This window comes from Herpailurus yagouaroundi, unplaced genomic scaffold (genome assembly GCF_014898765.1).
Source record: "Herpailurus yagouaroundi ecotype Mexico unplaced genomic scaffold, PumYag 162, whole genome shotgun sequence".
Lineage (NCBI taxonomy): Eukaryota > Metazoa > Chordata > Mammalia > Carnivora > Felidae > Herpailurus > Herpailurus yagouaroundi.
Genome location: NW_024412403.1, coordinates 2,343,947 through 2,362,241, shown reverse-complemented (window position 1 = coordinate 2,362,241; position 18,295 = coordinate 2,343,947). Strand labels below are relative to the sequence as shown.

Here is an 18,295-nt window from a genome sequence, read left to right as displayed (position 1 = left end):
GCTTGGTACCCCGGGTACCTGCGCGGCTCCGGGCGCGGGGAGCGGGGCCGGCAGTCTCACGCCCCGCCTCGGGGTGCAGTGGGGGCGGGGCCTGCGGATGGACTCTGTCGGGGCGGGGGCGGGGCCCACGGGCTGGGACTCTGCCTCGGGGAGGAGGCCTGGGCGGGGCTCAGCCTTGGGAAGGAGCGAAGGCGGGGCCTGCGGGATAGGACTCTGCCTGGGGGTAGGGGCGTGGTTCAAGGGCTCCGGCTCCGCCTGGTGGAGGAGAGGGGGCGGGCCTGCGGGCTGAGGCTCCGCCTCGGGAAGGAAGCGGGGGCGGGCCTGCGGGCCGGGCCTCCACCACGGGAAAGGGGCATGGGCGGGGCTCAGCCTCTGGAAGGAGCGGAGGCGGGGCCTGCGGGATAGGACTCCGCCTGGGGTGGGGACGTGGCTCGCGGGCTCCGCCTCGGGGAGGAGCGGGGGCGGGCCTGAGAGCTAGGTCTCCGCCTCGGGGAGGAGTGGGGGCGGGACCCGCGGGCCGGGACACTGCCTCAGGGGGAAGGGGGCGTGGCCTGTGGGCAGGGCTAAGTCTCGGGCTGCACCGTCCCTCCGGGTCGCCTGGGGGCGCCGTGGTGCGGCGCCGCGGCCACTCCCGGAAGCGCTCTCTTGGGGTTGGCAGTGCTGGAGGCAGAGGCTGCTCGACAGCACACGTGCGGCAGCCGCGATGAAGTTCGCTTACCGGGTAAGCGAGGGCGCGGGACCGGGGCCGCGGCGCTGGGTCCGGGGTGGGGGGCGGTGGGGCCGCACTGTCTCTCAGCCTGTAACCTGCGCGGCCGGCCCCAGGGCCATGGGCGGACGTCCCGGACCCGGACGGAGAGGCGGGCCCCGGCCCCCAAGCGGCAGGTGTGGGCGGGAGAGAACGGAGCCCTAGCGGGATGAGCATTGACAGGTCAGCCCTGGACTGAAGGCCTGATTCGCGGCTGCACGCGGGCAGAGGAGCCGCAGAGCCGAGCCCCGGAACGTCGCCTTCATCTTCCTTCGCTGTCAGGGTCACGTGGCTGCCCGATGGTGGGGGCACTGGCGGTTTACCACCCCGTCCACACCTTGTGGGTCCCAATTCTTGAGGGTAGTTCTGCCCCCGGCCTCCTGCCTGGTCGCGTGCCTCTCTCCCTGGTTCGTGCCAGGTCCTTAGCGCCTTGGCCTGGCTCTGGCCACTGCGAAGGCCTTCTTCAGCGCCACCCCGCACTTGCTGGCGCTTGCCCCTCAGTGCTCTCTTCCCCTGCCACCTAAACCAGGAGGGGATGGGTGGCGGCTCTCCTCCCGCCCATAGCCAGCTCCTCTCTGGCGGCTGCACTTCACCCGCTGTCTCCGTTCCTTGGGGCCACCTTCCTGGTCGGGACAGCATCACCGAACCGCCTCCCCGCTCTCCCTGTTGTTCCCGCTGTGGTGAGCATGGTCTTAAAAAAAAAAAAAAAGGGGGGGGGTGGGATTTGAATCACAGCCGGCCTCTGCTTCAAATGTCCTCCGCTGGCCAGGCTTCTCCCTCTGAGCTTCCTGAGGTTATGAGGGCCGTCACTTCCGGATGCTGGCCCTGCTGGCTCCTTCTCTCTAGGTTCTGGTTCTGGCGGCCCCTCCAGGGGTCCTTCCCTGACCAGTCTCGGAACTACCTCTCTCTTGCAATCGCTACACACGCTCTGTAGTTCCTTCTTCAGTGCCCCGCCCCCTGGACATAGACTATGAGGGCATCGGGGCACAGACCGCAGCATCCAGCCGCATGTCCAGGGAACACATGAGTTTGGCGATGAATGAATGAATCAGCTAATAAATTGGAGCCCAGCAGGTTACTTTGTTCAAGAAGCCTTGAGCCCCAGATGCCCTTGGAATGCCCTTTTCTCCTCCTGAAACGTGGGTCCTGTTCTCTTCTGCACTTGGCAAACGCCTCTGTCCTTGTACGCGTCCCACATACTCCCAGTGCCCCTCTCCCACCTCAGCAGGAGCTTAGGGCCCCTGGGGGTTGGGCTCACTTTGCTTTCCTCCCTCTCGCTCAAGGCTGGGCTGCACAGGTGGCCAGCAAGTGTCCCAGGGGATGCGTGGAGGGACCCCAGGAATGACCAGGGACCTGGGGGGGAGCAGGGAGTCTGTGCTGTCTCCTTGACCAGAGAGAGGCCTCGTTTAGCCCTTTCCCAAAATTGAGACTTTTGTACTTTTGTTGTGTTAAGATGGCTTTATTTTCTTTCCAGTTTTCGAATTTGCTGGGGACAGTCTATCGGTGTGGAAACTTAAGTTTTACATGCGATGGAAATTCAGTTATTAGTCCTGTGGGAAACAGAGTGACGGTGTTTGACCTTAAAAAGTAAGTGTGTTACCAGGATGTTAACGACAGTGACCGCTATGGCGTGTGGGCAAAAGCTGACCGCGCCTTCCTCTCACTAGTGCCCCCGTTAAGTGCCGCAGCCCGAAAGCCTGTTCCAGGGTGTACGGAGTGTCAGCGGGTCAGGAGTGTGCCTGGTCCCTCAGCTGAAGCTCAGTATCTAGGTTGTTGACCTCACCTCCAGGGCAGAGCTCCCGCTGCTGGGCTGCCTTGTCGCCGGCTCACTGCGGCTCAGTTCTGCCTGCTGGGTGTGCTGTCCTCCCGGACAAGCATGTGGCTCTGTCCTTCCTTCTCAAGGGGAAGGACTCCTGAGCGGTTGTCACTGCTTCCCACAGTCGTGTGGCCGGGGTGAGACCCTCCCGTCGCCTGGGTTTCTGTCCTGCTCTGCAGGCCTCAGCCTGTCTGTACGGTGGGACGATGGTCCACGTCTTTGCCGAGGGGGACTTCTGAAGCTCCTGAGAGCAGTGCTTGTGGGGGAACTCAGGGCCAAGTGCAGGCCTGACCGTCACGGCTGCCGTGGCGTTTAAATGACATCTGCTGGGGCTTGCTGGAGCAAGGAGCACGCGCTCGTTGGAGGAAAACTAGAAAGTAGGACAGTAGGGAACCAAGTTAGACTCTAAGCAGCGGTTACCCGTCTTTAACGTTATTTTTGCGTTTTTGCACACTCTCCCAGCTCTGGAAGAACAGTTCTGCCTACGTGTGCCGACCTCGTGGTTAATCCTCTCTGTTAACGTGTAGCTTGTTTCCAGTTTTCCGACTTAGTAACGTCTGTAAAATTCTCCCCAGATGTGGTTCTACAAACAAAATTGGCAAACCGAAGCCCAGTTTTAAGCTTCTTAACCTGCTTTACCAGATACTCTCCGAGGACCTGTTTTTCTTTCTACTTTCCCAACCGGGAGCTCTGGCCCCAGAGCCAGGAAGGGACAGGAAGGGTGGGGAGGGGAAGGGTCTCAGGCCACCCCTGCCCCCCTCGTCTGACAACTGAGACCAAGGACACGGCTCTGGTTTTGTCTCCTAGCAACAAATCCAGCACTTTGCCCTTGGCCACTCGGTACAACGTTAAGTGTGTCGGGCTGTCCCCAGACGGCCGCCTGGCCATCATCGTCGATGAAGGTAAGTGCCCTTGGCCGGGAAACAGCGGCTCAGGTGGTTGGGGCACATGAGGCCGTCACCCTGTCCTGCTGGGGGTGTAGGCCTCCGCGGTCCTGCCTGGGGCCCGGGCGGGCTTTGGGATGAGGGTTTGGGGGCGGGGGGGGGGGGGGGACGCAGATGCGCCTGGGTGTCCCGTCTGGGGCAACCGCACATCCGCCACTTTCCCTTCCTGCAGGGGGAGATGCGCTGCTGGTCAGCCTGGTCTGCAGGTCTGTGCTCCATCACTTCCACTTTAAGGGCTCCGTGCACAGCGTGTCCTTCTCCCCTGACGGCAGGTGAGGGCTTGGCGCGGCCTCCGTGACCTGCGCGGCGGGGCTCGGGGGGGTGCTCTCGACAGGAGGTGGCAGCGCGGGAGCCTGTGCTCAGGCCTCATCTTGATGCGTGTCTGGGCTCCCGCAGGGCTGCACGGCCACAGGCCCCGCTCCCCCCTACTTGAGGGCTGGGGCTCCCACCCTGAGTGGGAGATTCCGAAGGTCCTTGTCCAGGACCGCCTCCAGACAGCAGAGCCACAGAGGGGCCCCTGTCTCTGAGTGGCACTGACCCCCAGCCTCGACGTGCACAGTGAGAGTGTTGTGTGCAGACAGGGCCCTGGCTGGACCCAGCCTTGCTCTGGGTTCAAGGGCCACAGGAGAGAGGGCCGGTTCCCAGCATGCTCACACCCAGGCTGACCCTGATGTGCCCTGGAGGGGGCAGCCCTGGATTTCGGCCGTGAGCCCCCGTTCCACGTCCACACTCAGAAACTGCTTAGAACGGCCTCCAAGGCAGTGGCCACTCCCCAGCGCCCGTCGTGCAGAGCCCTGTTGTCCTTCCGGCTCCCGGGGCGTCTGTCCCAGGCTGGCGGGCGGCCAGAGGTGTGGCAGCATTCAGGGTGCCTGCAGGGTCGGTCTGTCTCTCTGACTGTCCACCTGTCCTTCTTTGGCCTCAGTCCCTGTAGGAGGAGAGGGGACCTGGGGGCCATGGAGAGGCAGGACCCTATGTTTTGCCTCTCGTAGGAAAACGCCTCGTAGCACGTGCACTGTCCTCAGAGGCTGAGCTGGTCTCGGGACTCCATGGGTCTTATGGATCAATGGCCCCTTTTCTGTGGCAGGAAGTTCGTCGTCACAAAAGGCAACATCGCTCAGATGTACCACGCCCCTGGGAGGAAGCGGGAATTCAACGCGTTCGTCCTGGACAAAACCTACTTTGGGCCGTACGATGAGACCACGTGCATCGACTGGACGGACGACTCCCGGTGAGGCCTGCGGGCGGGGCCTGAGGGGGACGCCTAGTAGCTGGCCTCTTGTTGGGGGGGGCAGGGGGGAGCCTGGTGACTCTTGTCGAAGACCAGAGTTTCGGTCTGGAGTGGCCTCCGTCCAGCCTCACGAGGTGCTGGAGGCAGGATGGGCTCCTGGTTCTGAGTGGGGCCTGCGCTGCCTGGGGCATCCGCCCCTGGACGCCGGAGCGCAGGATGGCAGCCTTGCTGGGGATGCTGTATCCGGTGTGACACGGCCCAGTCGGTGCCACCAGATGGGCGGAGCAGCTGTGTCCACGGCAGAGTCGGGAGCTGCTCCCAACACGGGGGCCGGCCCCGTCCCCTCACGGCCGCACCCCTAACCGCCCTGAAAGGCACCTCAGCCGCTTGCTCGCTCCCAGCTGCCCTGTACTCTGTGCACGGGGACAGTGGAGGCTGGGGGTCAGTGCCGCTTTGCACACCGGCCACCGCCGGGTGAGAGGTGGGGCACAGTCGCGGGCGGTTCCCAATGCGTCTGCGGGAGATGGCCTCGTGCTCCTAGTGCGTGGCTCCTCTATGGACGGGCAGGGGCGGCGCCCTGTAGCCATGCCTTCCCGCCTCTTCCGCGAGGCGAGGCGATGCCTATTCCCGCGTCTGCCTGTGTTCGTGCCCTAAGCAGGGCCCCCCGCGCGGCACCCCGTGGGCACGGTGGTCCATTCTCAGGGCTCCCTTGGGCTGCCCTGTGGGGAGGGCTGTGACCCGTCCACCAAGACACGCAGATCAGCGCAGTGCAGGCCCGGCTGGTCTCCCTGGGTCTCTCCCCTGCACTTGTGTGGAGCTCCACCACAAATCCCGAGGACGAGCTGAGTCTCTTTTGTCCAGGTGCTTTGCGGTCGGGAGCAAAGACATGTCCACATGGGTTTTCGGAGCCGAGCGTTGGGACAACCTCATCTACTATGCGCTGGGAGGACACAAGGACGCGATCGTGGCTTGCTTCTTTGAATCCGGCAGCCTAGATGTACGTTTCACTCGCCCGATGCGTCCCAGATCTCAGCTACGCGCCAGCTGCCCCCCCCCGCCCCCGTAGACACAGGTGCCCCCCGGGTTACCTGGGGGTGTTCAGGAGCCAGCGGCACCTGTTGGCTGCCCATTGGCCATCGTCTCTGCCAGTGCTCAGGGGCAGGCTGCAGACGGATGTAGCTACGTGGGATTTTGTCCACCACGTGGCTGGCGCGGGCTGACCCGTGCCCGCTCCCACACGCTTCCTTTTCCAGCTGTACACGATCAGCCAGGACGGGGCCCTGTGTGTGTGGCAGTGTGACACCTCCCCCGAAGGCCTGAGGCCGAAAGCCCCCACGGGCTGGAAGGCAGATCTGCTGCAGGGGGAAGAGGAGGAGGAGGAGGAGCAGCGGGAGGAGGAGACCACAGTCCGGGGGAAAACCGCACCGGCCCCGGAGGAGCAGCAGGGAAAAGTGAAATACTCTCGGCTGGCCAAGTAGGTGTCCTCACAGAGGCTGGCGGGGGCCTCACGCCCTCCAAGGCTGAGATGTGACAAGGAGGCACAGAGGGCCTGGGAACCAGCCGGGAGGCCGCCTGGTGTCCCAGGTGCAGGGTCAGGGAGGGGAGAGCCTCGGGCAGAGGGAAGGAGAGGCCGCTGCAGCAGGGCCCGGGTCCTGCATGGAGCCGGGGCGCCTGGCCTGGGGCACAGGCATGAGATGGGCCTGGCGCCCCGTCTCTCCATCCACGGCTCTTCTGACCACCCCCCCCCCGTCCATATAGGTACTTTTTCAATAAGGAGGGAGATTTCAACAACCTGACTGCTGCGGCCTTTCACAAAAAGACCCACCTCTTGGTCACCGGCTTTGCTTCTGGAATCTTCCACCTTCACGAGCTCCCCGAGTTCAACCTCATCCACTCCCTGAGGTGAGGGCCGGGGGGAATGGCGGGTTGCACGCGTGCTCGCCGGCCCCACCGGACGACGGCGGGGAGTGAGTGCGGGGCCGTGCGAGGTGAGGCTGTGGGACGGCCAGGCGGGCGATGGGCAGAGTGGGCTCGTGGTGCCGCCTGCCCACCCTTTTCAGATGCCCCGCCTTCCTGCCCAGCGTCTCCGATCAGAGGGTCGCTTCCATCGCTGTCAACGGCTCCGGAGACTGGATCGCCTTTGGCTGCGCAGGTTCGTCTTTGTGCGGGGTCCGGCCAGAACAAGACCAGAGCTCCTGTCCCAGGACGACCGCCTGTGGCCCCCTCGCCTCCGGGGCCCGGTGCCAGCGAGCACGGCCGGTCGGCCAGCGGCCCTCGTCAGGAGCAGCGGTGCAAGTCCACGAGCGACGCCTCGCTTGCCGAGCCCCTGTCTCCGTCAGCCGGGCCCGTGGCCGTGGGCCTCGGGTGGGCTCCGTTAGGTGACGGGGCCGCCGCGAGGCAGTGACACGGGGTGGCAGCGTCCCTGCCGGGTTCCCTCACTCAGGTGGATGGTGACAGAGGCGCTGGCCTCGGTGGGTCGGGCGGTCCGGTGCTGGCACGAGGCAGGACCCGATGGGGCGCGGGGCACAGTATGGTGGGCAGGTCCCCAGCCCCTCCCCACGTGTGCTCCGTAGGCCTGGGCCAGCTGCTGGTGTGGGAGTGGCAGAGTGAGTCCTACGTGCTCAAGCAGCAGGGCCATTTCAACAGCATGGTGTCTCTGGCCTACTCCCCCGACGGGCAGTACATCGTGACCGGTGGGGATGATGGCAAGGTGGGGCTGGTCAGGTGGCCAGGGCCGTGGCCTGGGGTGGGAAGGATGTGGGGCCTTGTCTGCTGGCTGGGGCACCGGGGGCTGGCCCAGCCCGGGAGACCCAGGCTCCAGCTCCGGGGTTCAGCCCGGAACTCACGGGCTTGCCCGCTCCATCTGGGCTCGCGGGGAGGGGTTCACAAATGACCTGGGGCCGTTTGGCTGTTTCTCTGTCTCTGCCTCGGATTCCCGCACACGTGCGCCCGCTTGTCCGTGGTGGCAGCCGTGGCATGTGGGTGCGGGTACGCCCCAGGGTGACACAGGCCCCACAGACCTCTACCCTCCCTCACGTGGAGGCGGCAGAGAGGCAAGGGGCAGATGGCGTCTCTAGGCTCGGTGGGCACACGGTGGAGTGTGCACATGTGTGCGTGTGCGTGGTCCTGAGCTGGTGCCGGCCTCCCTCTCCGCGCTGCAGGTCAAGGTGTGGAACACCCTCAGTGGCTTCTGCTTCGTCACTTTTACGGAGCACTCGAGTGGGGTCACCGGCGTGACCTTCGCTGCCACTGGCTATGTCATCGTGACCTCTTCCATGGATGGGACCGTGCGTGCCTTTGACCTCCACAGGTGACCTTTCTAACAGTCTTTCTCTGGGGCGGGCCGTGATCGCGAGGCAAGGGTCGCGGGCGTACAGACGAGGGTTCGGGGAGGGCCCAGGAACCTGAGCGGGGGCGTCCGGGACTCTGAGCGTTGCCAGCTGGACTCGTGTCTCGGGGCAGGTACCGGAACTTCCGCACCTTCACGTCTCCGCGGCCCACCCAGTTCTCCTGCGTGGCCGTGGACTGCAGCGGGGAGGTCGTTTCGGCCGGGGCGCAGGACTCCTTCGAGGTCTTCATCTGGTCCATGCAGACGGGGAGGCTCCTGGACGTAAGAGCCGCACGGCTGGGGGCCGGGGTCGGGGGCGCAGCCACACGCAGGAGGGGCGCCTCTGCAGACGCGCGGGGAGCAAGCAGCTCCGGCTTCAGGCCGGGGCTCCTCCCGTCCTGCGGGGATATAGCCGGCCCGTCCTGCGTCCTCGGGGCAGCGGGACCTCGTGCGCAGCACCCTCGGGGCGGGTGGCCTCTTCATACCTCCTCTTCGGTCGCCACAGGTTCTGTCCGGCCACGAGGGCCCCATCAGCAGTCTGTGCTTTAGCCCGGTGAAGTCCGTCCTGGCCAGTGCCTCCTGGGACAGAACGGTGCGCCTGTGGGACATGGCAGACAGCTGGAGGACCACGGAGACGCTGGGCCTGACCTCGGATGGTGGGTGCACGGGCCAGGGGAGGGGGGCCGGCGGGCGGGAGTTCTGACACAGGGAGGAAGGCTGCGTTAGACGGGGCGCTGCCCGTCCATCTTGGTTGTGGGTTGAGGGACATCGGGCGTGGTGTCCCTCGGTGTCAGGCTCCTCTGTAGGACAGTCGGGGGCCTCGCGCGCTCGCTTGCTCAGCTGCCGGCCCCGAGAAGCAGCCAGCGCTGTCGGGCGGAGCCTCAGGGAAGACTCCGGGGTGACGGTAGGCTGGGAGGCAGGCCCTGCCACCCGGGCTCTGGCCGTCTGCGCGTGCGGGCGAAGCTTTACCTGCCCCGCACACGTGACGTTTGCGTCGTGGGCCCCTGGGACTCGCAGCCTATGCGGTGTCTCTGCTTCCTGCCACCCCGCTCGGCTCTAGTTCGTGCTCTTCGCGGCCGGCTGTGTCCTGCTCTCCGTGTGCCGCACTCCCGCCGGGCCTGGCCCCTCACCACCGCCCCCCCCCCCCAGCAGGCCGGCCTCCTGCCTGTCTCGTGACCCCACCTGGACCCTCTTGCCCCCTGAGGCAGTTGGAGCCCTGCCCTTTGCTAGCACGGCCTCAGGGCCTCCCTCGCAGGGTGGGGCTTGTCTGGGGGAGCTTCGTGTGCCTCCACTGGTGCCCGCCTGGCTCTCCTGCATTGACACCGGCTGAGGACGGAGGGTGTGGCCTCCTGCCAGCGCTGGGCTCCTTCTCTGGCCCTGATCACGCGTCTCTTTTCAGCCCTGGCTGTGACCTTCCGTCCCGACGGGGCAGAGTTGGCCGTCGCCACACTGAACTCACAGATCACCTTCTGGGACCCCGAGAACGCCGTGCAGACGGGCTCCATCGAGGGCAGGCACGACCTCAAGACAGGCAGGAAGGAGCTGGACAAGGTCACCGCCAAGCACTCGGCCAAGGGGAAGTGAGTGCCTCAGTGAGCGGGCGCAGAGCCCGGGTTGGGTTTGCGGTTGGCTGGCGTCCGTGTCTCTTCCCCTCCTTGGCCTTGTGGACCGTCGGGGACTGCTGTTTGCACATCTGCCTCTGCTCCTTTTGGGTGTGGCTCTTGGGGTGGGGTCACCAGGTAACCCAGGTTCACTTTTTCGAGGAACTGCTGGAGTGTTTTGCAAAGTGACGGCACCATCTGATATCCCCGCCGGCAGCGGGAAGGGTCCCGGTTTCCCCACGTCACCGTCCCCGTCCCCATCCCCGTCCCTGCCCATTACTGCCAGTTTTTCTAAATCACAGCCGCGTGGGACGGGGCGTGAGGTGATGTCTCGACGTGGCGCTGACTTATCTTTTTCTTTTTTTTTTTAAATTTTTTTCAACGTTTTTATTTATTTTTGGGACAGAGAGAGACAGAGCATGAACGGGGGAGGGGCAGAGAGAGAGGGAGACACAGAATCGGAAACAGGCTCCAGGCTCTGAGCCGTCAGCACAGAGCCCGACGCGCGGCTCGAACTCACGGACGACGAGATCGTGACCTGGCTGAAGCCGGACGCTTAACCGACTGCGCCACCCAGGCGCCCCTGACTTATCTTTTTCTTAAGGACCGATGCTGTCAAACATGTTTTCGCAGGCCGAGCGGCCATCTGGACGTCGTGTCTGGAGAAGCGTCTGTCCAGGGCATTTGCTTGTTTTAATTGTGTGTTTCTCGAGTTGTGTACGTATTCGAGACAGGAGCTCCCCGACAGACCTGTCCCTTGGAAATCTCTTTTCTGCTCTGTGGGTTCTCTTCGCTTTCTCTGGTGTGTTTTCAAGCGTGAACGTGTTTATTCTCTCTTCTGTCGGTCGTGTCCTTTGGTGTGTGGGACAGTCGTCTCCCCCCGTGGCCAGGCCCGTAGGCACCTGGTGTCCGGGGATGCAGGGCCGAGGAGGCCCCCTGCCCGTGGTTGCCTTGCGGGTGACAGGCACAGTGGCCTCCTTTTCCTCCTGACTTCAGCAAGGAAACATCGTGACTGGAGCCACGCGGTCCTTTCGTGAAAGGGCCGTGTCCGTTGGGAGGTCCCTTCTTGGGGGGCCTGCTGCCTCGGAGCCTTGTGAGCCCCAGGCCAGAGCCCCGCAGACGATGCCTGCTGGGCTTTGAGGGAGCGCCACACGCTAGGGGTCCCTGGGGGTGAGCGTGCGTGTGTCCCCTCTGCTCAGGGCCTTCACTGCTCTGTGCTACTCTGCGGACGGCCAGAGCGTCCTCGCGGGAGGGATGTCCAAGTTCGTGTGCATCTATCACGTCAAGGAGCAGATCCTCAGGAAGAAGTTCGAGATCTCCCGCAACCTCTCCCTGGACGCCATGGAGGTGAGCGGGTGCCCGGGCCTGGGCTGCCCTCCCCACGTCCTGGCGCCACGGGGACCGGGAGGAGGCTCTAGGCGTGTGTGTGCCTGCCTGGGTCCCCGCCCCCTCCCGAGGGATTCTGGGTGCGGGTGTCCCCATTTCCCTGAGGACGGCAGGCTGATGGGGCAGACGCCCCACGTGCGCCAGCCTCTTGGAGGCTGACGGGAGCCCTCGGTGCAGCGCGTTAGGGAATCTGACCGCCGTGGTGGTGGCAGCGGGGCCCCTGCACGTCCGCAGCAGCTCTGAGGGCGGGTTCTGCTGCGCAGCGGGTAGGGACGCGTGTCCCATGTGCATCCCACACAGGGCCGGGTCTCCGTCAGTATTTGTGGCACGTGAGGAAGGCAGGGGACAGGGGACGAGTGAGACATCTGGAGCTTTGCCCTTCTAGGAATTTCTGAACCGGAGGAAGATGACAGAGTTTGGCAACCTGGCGCTAATCGATCAGGACGCCGGGGCAGAGGACGGAGTCGCGATCCCACTGCCGGGTGTGAAGAAAGGTGAGCGGAGGGCCCCGCGTGTCTCCAGAGGCCCCGGCCACAGCAGGCTGCGCTGCCCACCTCCTTTACCCGCGTGACAGCAGCCTGGCTCAGCGGCTGGCACCCGGCCCTGTGCCTCGTGCTCACCCACACGTGGGCCACGGGGAGGGCTCCGGGGTCAGGGAGCTGGCGGTCCAGGAGGCCCACAGGGTGCGTGCCCCTCACGGGGACGGGGCAGGAGAGCCGAGGGCCTGGTAGACCGTCAGGAGGGGATACCGCCAGCTAGAGAGCCCGTGTGCCAGCCCTGGGCAAGCAGCTGCTGTGCAGCTCCCCGCCCCCCCTTCCCCGTGCTGGCCTGGGTCGGCTCATTCCAGCCCTGGCTCGTGCCCCACCACGTGCCTGCGGGCCCACCCCGCATGCTGGGGAGTGGGGGCTCCTCAGTGACTGGCTGGGTGACGGACCCAGGACCGCACGATCGCCGTGGGCCCTGGAGCAGCCCTGCCTGCACCGAGCCCCTTCTCAGGAACCTCTTAACGAGAGGGGGGTCTGTGAGCCCTCAGTGATGGGCAAGGGTACTTCTCAGCCTGTCTGGAGACCTTTTTTTTTTCTTTTTAAATTTCTTAATGTTTATTTCTGAGACAGAGAGAGAGCATGAGTGTGGGAGGGGCAGAGAGAGAGGGAGACACAGGATCCGAAGCAGGCTCCAGGCTCCAAGCCGTCACCACAGAGCCCGACGCAGGGCTCAAACCCACAAACCGTGAGATCATGACCTGAGCCGAAGTCGGTCGCTCAACCGACTGAGCCACCCAGGCGCCCCGTGTCTGGAGACCTTTGATTGTCACAACTCGAGCAAAACAGGCACTGTTGGTGGTGAGTGTGGGGGACTGAGGGGTCCGCTGGACCCATGAGAACCCAGCCCCATGTGTTGGTCCCCCTGAGGTCAAGAGCCCCCAGAGAGAATTTGTGGGGAGATACACACGAAGTGTTGCTGAGCTGGCTTCCAGGTGGCTGGGGGCCAGGCAGAGAGGAGCCTTTTCTCAGGTGATGTACATGTCCTTGAGCTTGGAACATAGCACCCCTCACACTGCAGATTTGAAAACAAATTTCAGGAGCGCCTTGGGGGTGCTCAGTTGGCTGAGCCTCCTACTCTTGAATTCGGCTCCGGTCACGATCTCGTGGTTCATGGGTTCGAGCCCTGCGTCAGGCTCTGTGCTGACAGTGTGGAGCCTGCCTAGGAGGCTCTCTCTCCCTCTCTCCCTGCCCCTCCCCCACTCCTGCTCTCTTTCTCTCTTTCTCTTTGTCATAAGAAATAAACTTCAAAAAGTTAAACTAAAACAGGTTTCCAGAGGAGATGAGGACGAGCCCCTACAGATGCATGGGGTGGTGACCAGGGAGGACGAGCCCCCCCCCCCCCCCCCCCAGAGCTGCCCTGTGAGGTCGTGCGTCTCATGCACTGCACAGAGTGCTTGGCAGAGTGGCCGGTGGGGACCGGAGCCACCCTGCCCTCGGTCTTTGGGTTGTGCCAAGGCCTTTTCGCGGAATAGGGCAGGTGTCTGTCGGCCAGGCTGAACGCCCACAGGAGCGTGTGCTCCAGGGGCTCGTCTGCAGAGGCCAGCGGCACCCGTGAAACAGCATCTGGGGCCCTGGCACGAGACTCCCCGCGGGGCCCCGGGGCCAGAGCCGCCGCTCCCGCTGGGCCTGGAGCAGCAGGGCAGCCCTCCTTTTGCGGAGGGGGAGGGCTGCCCTGTAACCGCGAGGCCCCTGTGTTCCAGGTGACATGAGCTCTCGACACTTGAAGCCTGAAATCCGGGTGACTTCGCTTCGCTTCTCTCCCACTGGTGAGCCCCGGCCAGTGGGTCGTGGGTGCCGGGAAGCGTGGGGGTTGGTCCCGATGGGCTTCCGGGCCCACGGTGCACGTGGTGGGCCTGGCACCTCTGTTCAGTGACGAGGTTGGTCACAGCTTCTGGCTGGCTCTGGGCCTCGCTGTCCTCCATGCGTGACGTGTGGTCTTTGTTCGCTCCCGACACGCTGGGCTTTGAGGCGGAGGCAGGCGGCTGCGCCGAGCGTCCTCACGTGTGCCAGTCTGCGGCGCGGCAGGGGAGGGTCTGTGCCCGCAGGGCCTGGGACCGTTAGGTAAATGCGGTCCCACAGGGCGGACAGGAGTGGGGGTTGCAGTGGTCTCGTCCGGGGGGTGACGGCCGACACTCCCCAGCATCAACAGGGAGGCGGAGGCAGCAGGGCACAGAACGGCACGTGGCCGAGTACGGCCGTGCAAGTCGGGGCGCAGACCGTGGCCCAGTCTCGCCGGCTGCACAGTGGGGATGCCACGTTGCCGCAGAGCCGGAAGCCCACGGGCTCACGGAGGACTTGACCGGGCCTGGTGCTCACGGGACGTGAGCAGACGCACACGGGCTCTGCCCTGAAGCGGCTGGTGGCTGGGGTGGGAGCAGAGGGCGGGCGTCCCCGTGCCCCTTTCTTGCTGATACTCTTGGGACCGCGGGGACTTATTCGGTGCCTTTTAAGTAAAAGCGGGGAAGGTGAAAGTGGGTGTTCAGGAAACCCCCCGACTGCCTAATTCCCAGGGCGCTGCTGGGCGGCCACCACCACCGAGGGGCTCCTCGTCTACTCCCTGGACGCCCAGATGCTGTTTGACCCATTTGAGCTGGACACCGACGTCACCCCCGCACGCATCCGGGCGGCCGTGCGCCAGCAGGACTTGACCAGGGCCATCCTCATGGCCTTCCGGCTCAACGAGCGGACGCTGCTACAGGAGGTCCTGGAGTCGGTGCCCTGGGACGAGGGTGAGCGCCGGACGGGCCCAGCAGCTTCTCGGCCCCTGCACGCGCAGGGTGGGGTCTAGGCCGCGCTCGCCTTCTCTCCCGCGGGACAGTTCTTTGCAGAGTGAGTACAGTTTCCTCCCCCTGCAGTCGAGGTCGTCAGCTCCTCGCTTCCTGAGCTGTACGTGGAGAAAGTGCTGGAGTTCTTGGCTTCCTCCTTCGAAGTGTCTCGCCACCTGGAATTCTACCTCATATGGACCCAGAAATTGCTCCTGGTTCACGGGCAGAAGCTGAAGTCTAGGTGAGGGGTGCGTCAGCTGTGACGCCCGGTCTCCCGTCACTCAGCTGCGCTTTGCTGCAGGTCAAAGGGGGAGCCTTGTGCGCGCGCACACACACACACACACACACACACACACACACACACACACACACACGAGAGGGCACAGCTAGCGCCTCGGAGAGTGCTGTGCGCTGAGACAAGTCTCCTTTCCAGAGCAGGGAAGGTGCTGCCGGCTGTTCAGTTCCTTCAGAAGAGCATCCAGCGGCACTTGGACAGTGTCTCCAAACTGTACGTGTGGCTGGTGGGGTCAGTGGGTGGGGCGGGGTGGCCCGTCACCAGCTGGTTCCACGCTGGGGGCTGCCCCGAGTCGTCTGTTTTGGGGACAAAACACTGGGAGGTGTTCCCTCCCTCCCTGGTGAACTGAGCGCACGGGCCACCCGCGGCGGGACTCGGGGCTGGCAGGCTGCAGGTGTGGCCGGGATTTTCAGCGATCCCCCAACGAAACGAGTTCTCTGTCCTGTCGCTGGATGGTTCGTTCGTGGCTCGTGCACCTTCTGCCCCCTGCCCTGAGGCTCAGCAGAGTCACAGCGGCCGTGATCACCACCGCTTGGCCTTTCCTGGGCCCGTTGACTGGGCATGTAGGGGGCCTGCGGTCTTCGGGTCAGTGTTGAGGTGTCCCAGCCCTGTTTCCAGAGTGTGTTCTCTGCCCTTGCTGGTGACTGCCCGGTGTCTATAGAGGCAGGGCCTGTGTCAGTCCTCGACTGCCTCCTCAGTCTTCAGCCCACAACAAGCCCTTCCTTCTAGTGTCCTGGCCGCCCGCTGGAACACGCCAGGGGGCGAAAGGGGTCTGTGTTAAAGTCTGCCGCATGCTCAGAAGAGCCTTCTCTCTGTTGAGGCTTCCGTGACTCGACAGAGCTCAGTCCCAGAGACCAAGTGCCTCTCGTTAGACGGATTCTTCCGGCACGTTCACGTAGATGCGTGATAAATGCTTCATTCCTTGGACGTCCATGCTGCTGACGTGTAGGGTGCTGTGGGCTTTTGTGTATTGATTGGGAAAGCAACACTTCGGTTACGTTGCCAAACCTAGATTTGGGGGGGGGGGGGGGGGCAGTTTGTTTGTTTTTAAAGTTCATTTATTTTGAGAGAGTGAGCGAGCACATGCACACGTCAGCAGAGGGAGGAGGAGAGAGCGTCCCGAGCAGGCTCTGGACGCAGGGCTCGATCCCACGACCTATGACCTGAGCTGAGATCAAGAGCCGTGACCAAGCCACCAGGGCATTCCACCTCGATAGTCCCTTACCTTTAACTCGTTCTCACTGGGTGGCTTCCTACATGGAGACAAGGGTGTGATTTTTTCCCTTTATTTTGTTAATGTGGGGACTGACCTGATTGGGAGCGTCCCTCTCTGCTCTCTAAAAGGCCTTCAGGCTCTGCACCCGCCCCTTCCTCCGTGTCTGGTGGGGCTGGGGAAGCTATCGGGATGGGGTCCGGGCAAGGGCAGGGGCGGTGAGGGCGGACCAGAAGAGGTGGGTCTTACGGCCGGGTCCTTGAAGGCTGCCACTCCTGCAGGGCTGGGTGGCTCAGAAACCGAGTTAGGAGGGGCAGGTAGGGGGCTCCTGTAGTCCCTGGCTGGTTTTTCTTAGGGTCACAGGGAAGGCGGGTGCCGGGTGAGCCAGAGTCTGGATAGAAGAGAAAATCTGCTGCTCTTACTGACGTGACTCCTGTGCGCTTTTCACAGCTGTGACTGGAACCGCTATAACATCCAGTATGCTCTGGCAGTTTCCAAGCAGCGGGGCGTAAAGCGCCCCTCAGAGCCGCCGGGAAGCGAGGAGGAAGCGGATGCGTCTGACGACGATGACACTCTGCACCCGCTCGGGGAAGGACAGGAAGACGGGGACAGACAGCTGGTGTAGAGCCAGCCGCGTTCGCCACCCCACATTCCACGTGTTTCGGTTAAGACTCCCGGAGAGATGGAACCACGCGGCCTGGGCCCAGAAGCAAGTGGGAGGGCCGTCTGAGGGCTGCGTAGGTCCCCACGCCGGGACTCCTGTTCCCACGAGAACCAGACGTGACAGCAGCGGCAGCGAGAGCGCAGGCTTGTCACACGGGCCCGGGGCCCGCGGTGTAACAGCGAACGTTGCTCATCTCCTGTTGAAAACGCCTTTTACAGAAGCAAAAGGGTTCATTTTTATAGGCTCAAATTTTGTAGGACTATTATTTATATTTTTAATACACTCTTGACGACAGATTTAGAGATAAAAAGGATGAGGTTTTGTACATAAAAGTGGATTAAATCTGAACTCTGAATTGAGAATGTTTGTAACATATCCTGGGTCGTGCAGGAGGATAGGGTCCCCTGTCTGTTGGCCTCCTTGTGCAGGGGGCGTGGAGGAGCAGGGCAGCGGGATCACCCTCGCGGCCCCCAGGCTGGGCTGCCTGCCTTGGGGGTCTGTGCACTCTGACCTTGGAGGGGCGCTAGCAGCCCCAGAGCTGAGACCGGACAGCTCCCTTGGGGAGCTCACGCAGGCGCAGGGGGTGACACGAGCTGCTCTTCCGTGGAAGGCCCCTGAAAGCCTCACCGAGCAGGGCACAGAACCAGCTTCTCCCCAGCTGGGGGCCTGTCCTAGGGGCTCAGTAGCGAGGGCCACCAGGGTCAGGAAACTGGGCCGACCTGGGTGCAGCCCTTCCCTGAGGCTGCCTGGAGGCCTACAGGGTCGGGTGCGGGTGGGGCAAGCGCCTGGGGGCCCTGTAACCCTTGGGGGCCCATGTGCAGGTGTCACCGGGTGTTTGTGTCCCCAGTTCTCCCCACGCTCGCGGAGGCTGGAAAACCAGCCAGTCTTTCCAACTCACCTCTGCTTTCTTGCTAAGTTTCACATGTGCACGTTGAAGTTACGAACACTGATAGCGGGAACTGGTTTAGAGTGCAGTTGGGAGGCCAGCAGCGGGGGCTCTCAGCCCCATGGCTACTGGTCCACTGCAGACCCCAACCAGGAGAGACTTTCCTCCCGCCCCAGCCAATGGGAATCCACTACACTTGCAACTCCCAGTTTACTCCAATGGACTGTTTACAACGCGCCCCCCCTCCCCCAGCCCCAACTTTATAAATGAGCCTTCACTGGTTCGACTGTAGTTTCAGCTCGGTGGTAGGGCTCCTGTCTCCAACAAACCCATTTTTGCCTGTAAAATAACCGGTGGCGTTATGTTTGACAAAGTGTAGCCGAGCAGACCCTGGAGAGGACGGAGGAGTGGGAGGTGGGGGCACTGCAGGGCCTGGAGATGTGGCCGGCCTCCTACACGCTCAGCAGGGAAGCGGCTCTCAGCTCCCAGCCCTACTGAATCAGAATCTGCATCGTAGCCCTCCCTTCCCCAAAATGGAGACGTAGTGCATGTTAGCATCATCCCCGTGACCCCCGTCGCTCTTATCAGCTCCTGTTCTGGAGGTGACACTGAGGGGACAAATGAACGCACCCACCCGCCGGTCCCCCAGGAGCCATGTAGAAACCAGAATCCCCGTGGGAGAGTTCCCAGCTGCAGGGAAAGGATTGAGAATGGCTCCCTTGGGACCAGAAGAAATTGGGTCCATCTGTAGAAATGGAGGGGTCACGGCTGAAGGTTCAGGAATAAACACAATGATTGTTCCAAGCTCATCTTTGGTCCTTTTAGAATATCCTGAATTTATTATCGTAGTTTCCCAGGAAGATCTCTCTGCAGAGATTT

The 18,295-nt window shown here is 63.4% G+C and overlaps 1 protein-coding gene across 1 annotated transcript; it reads left to right on the top strand.

Moving 5' to 3' along the window:
* The first annotated feature begins 593 nt into the window (after nucleotides 1–593).
* Nucleotides 594–16,892, top strand: PWP2 (PWP2 small subunit processome component). The gene is made up of 21 exons (XM_040483790.1): nucleotides 594–721; nucleotides 2,220–2,332; nucleotides 3,369–3,463; nucleotides 3,678–3,777; nucleotides 4,590–4,733; nucleotides 5,595–5,730; nucleotides 5,987–6,207; nucleotides 6,492–6,635; nucleotides 6,815–6,885; nucleotides 7,307–7,443; nucleotides 7,895–8,043; nucleotides 8,196–8,343; nucleotides 8,567–8,717; nucleotides 9,461–9,641; nucleotides 10,862–11,009; nucleotides 11,434–11,542; nucleotides 13,294–13,359; nucleotides 14,104–14,322; nucleotides 14,449–14,599; nucleotides 14,792–14,866; nucleotides 16,317–16,892. Exons 1-21 carry the CDS (start codon nucleotides 704–706, stop codon nucleotides 16,489–16,491), a joined length of 2,751 nt encoding a protein of 916 aa, XP_040339724.1. The 5' UTR covers nucleotides 594–703; the 3' UTR covers nucleotides 16,492–16,892.
* Nucleotides 16,893–18,295: the final 1,403 nt, after the last annotated feature.

Bases quoted from the DNA above. Each gene is read 5' to 3' on its own strand.
- PWP2 (XM_040483790.1), top strand. The intron at 3,464-3,677 runs GTAAGTGCCCTT...CCCTTCCTGCAG, and splicing joins GGCCATCATCGTCGATGAAG to GGGGAGATGCGCTGCTGGTC. The intron at 4,734-5,594 runs GTGAGGCCTGCG...TCTTTTGTCCAG, and splicing joins GACTGGACGGACGACTCCCG to GTGCTTTGCGGTCGGGAGCA.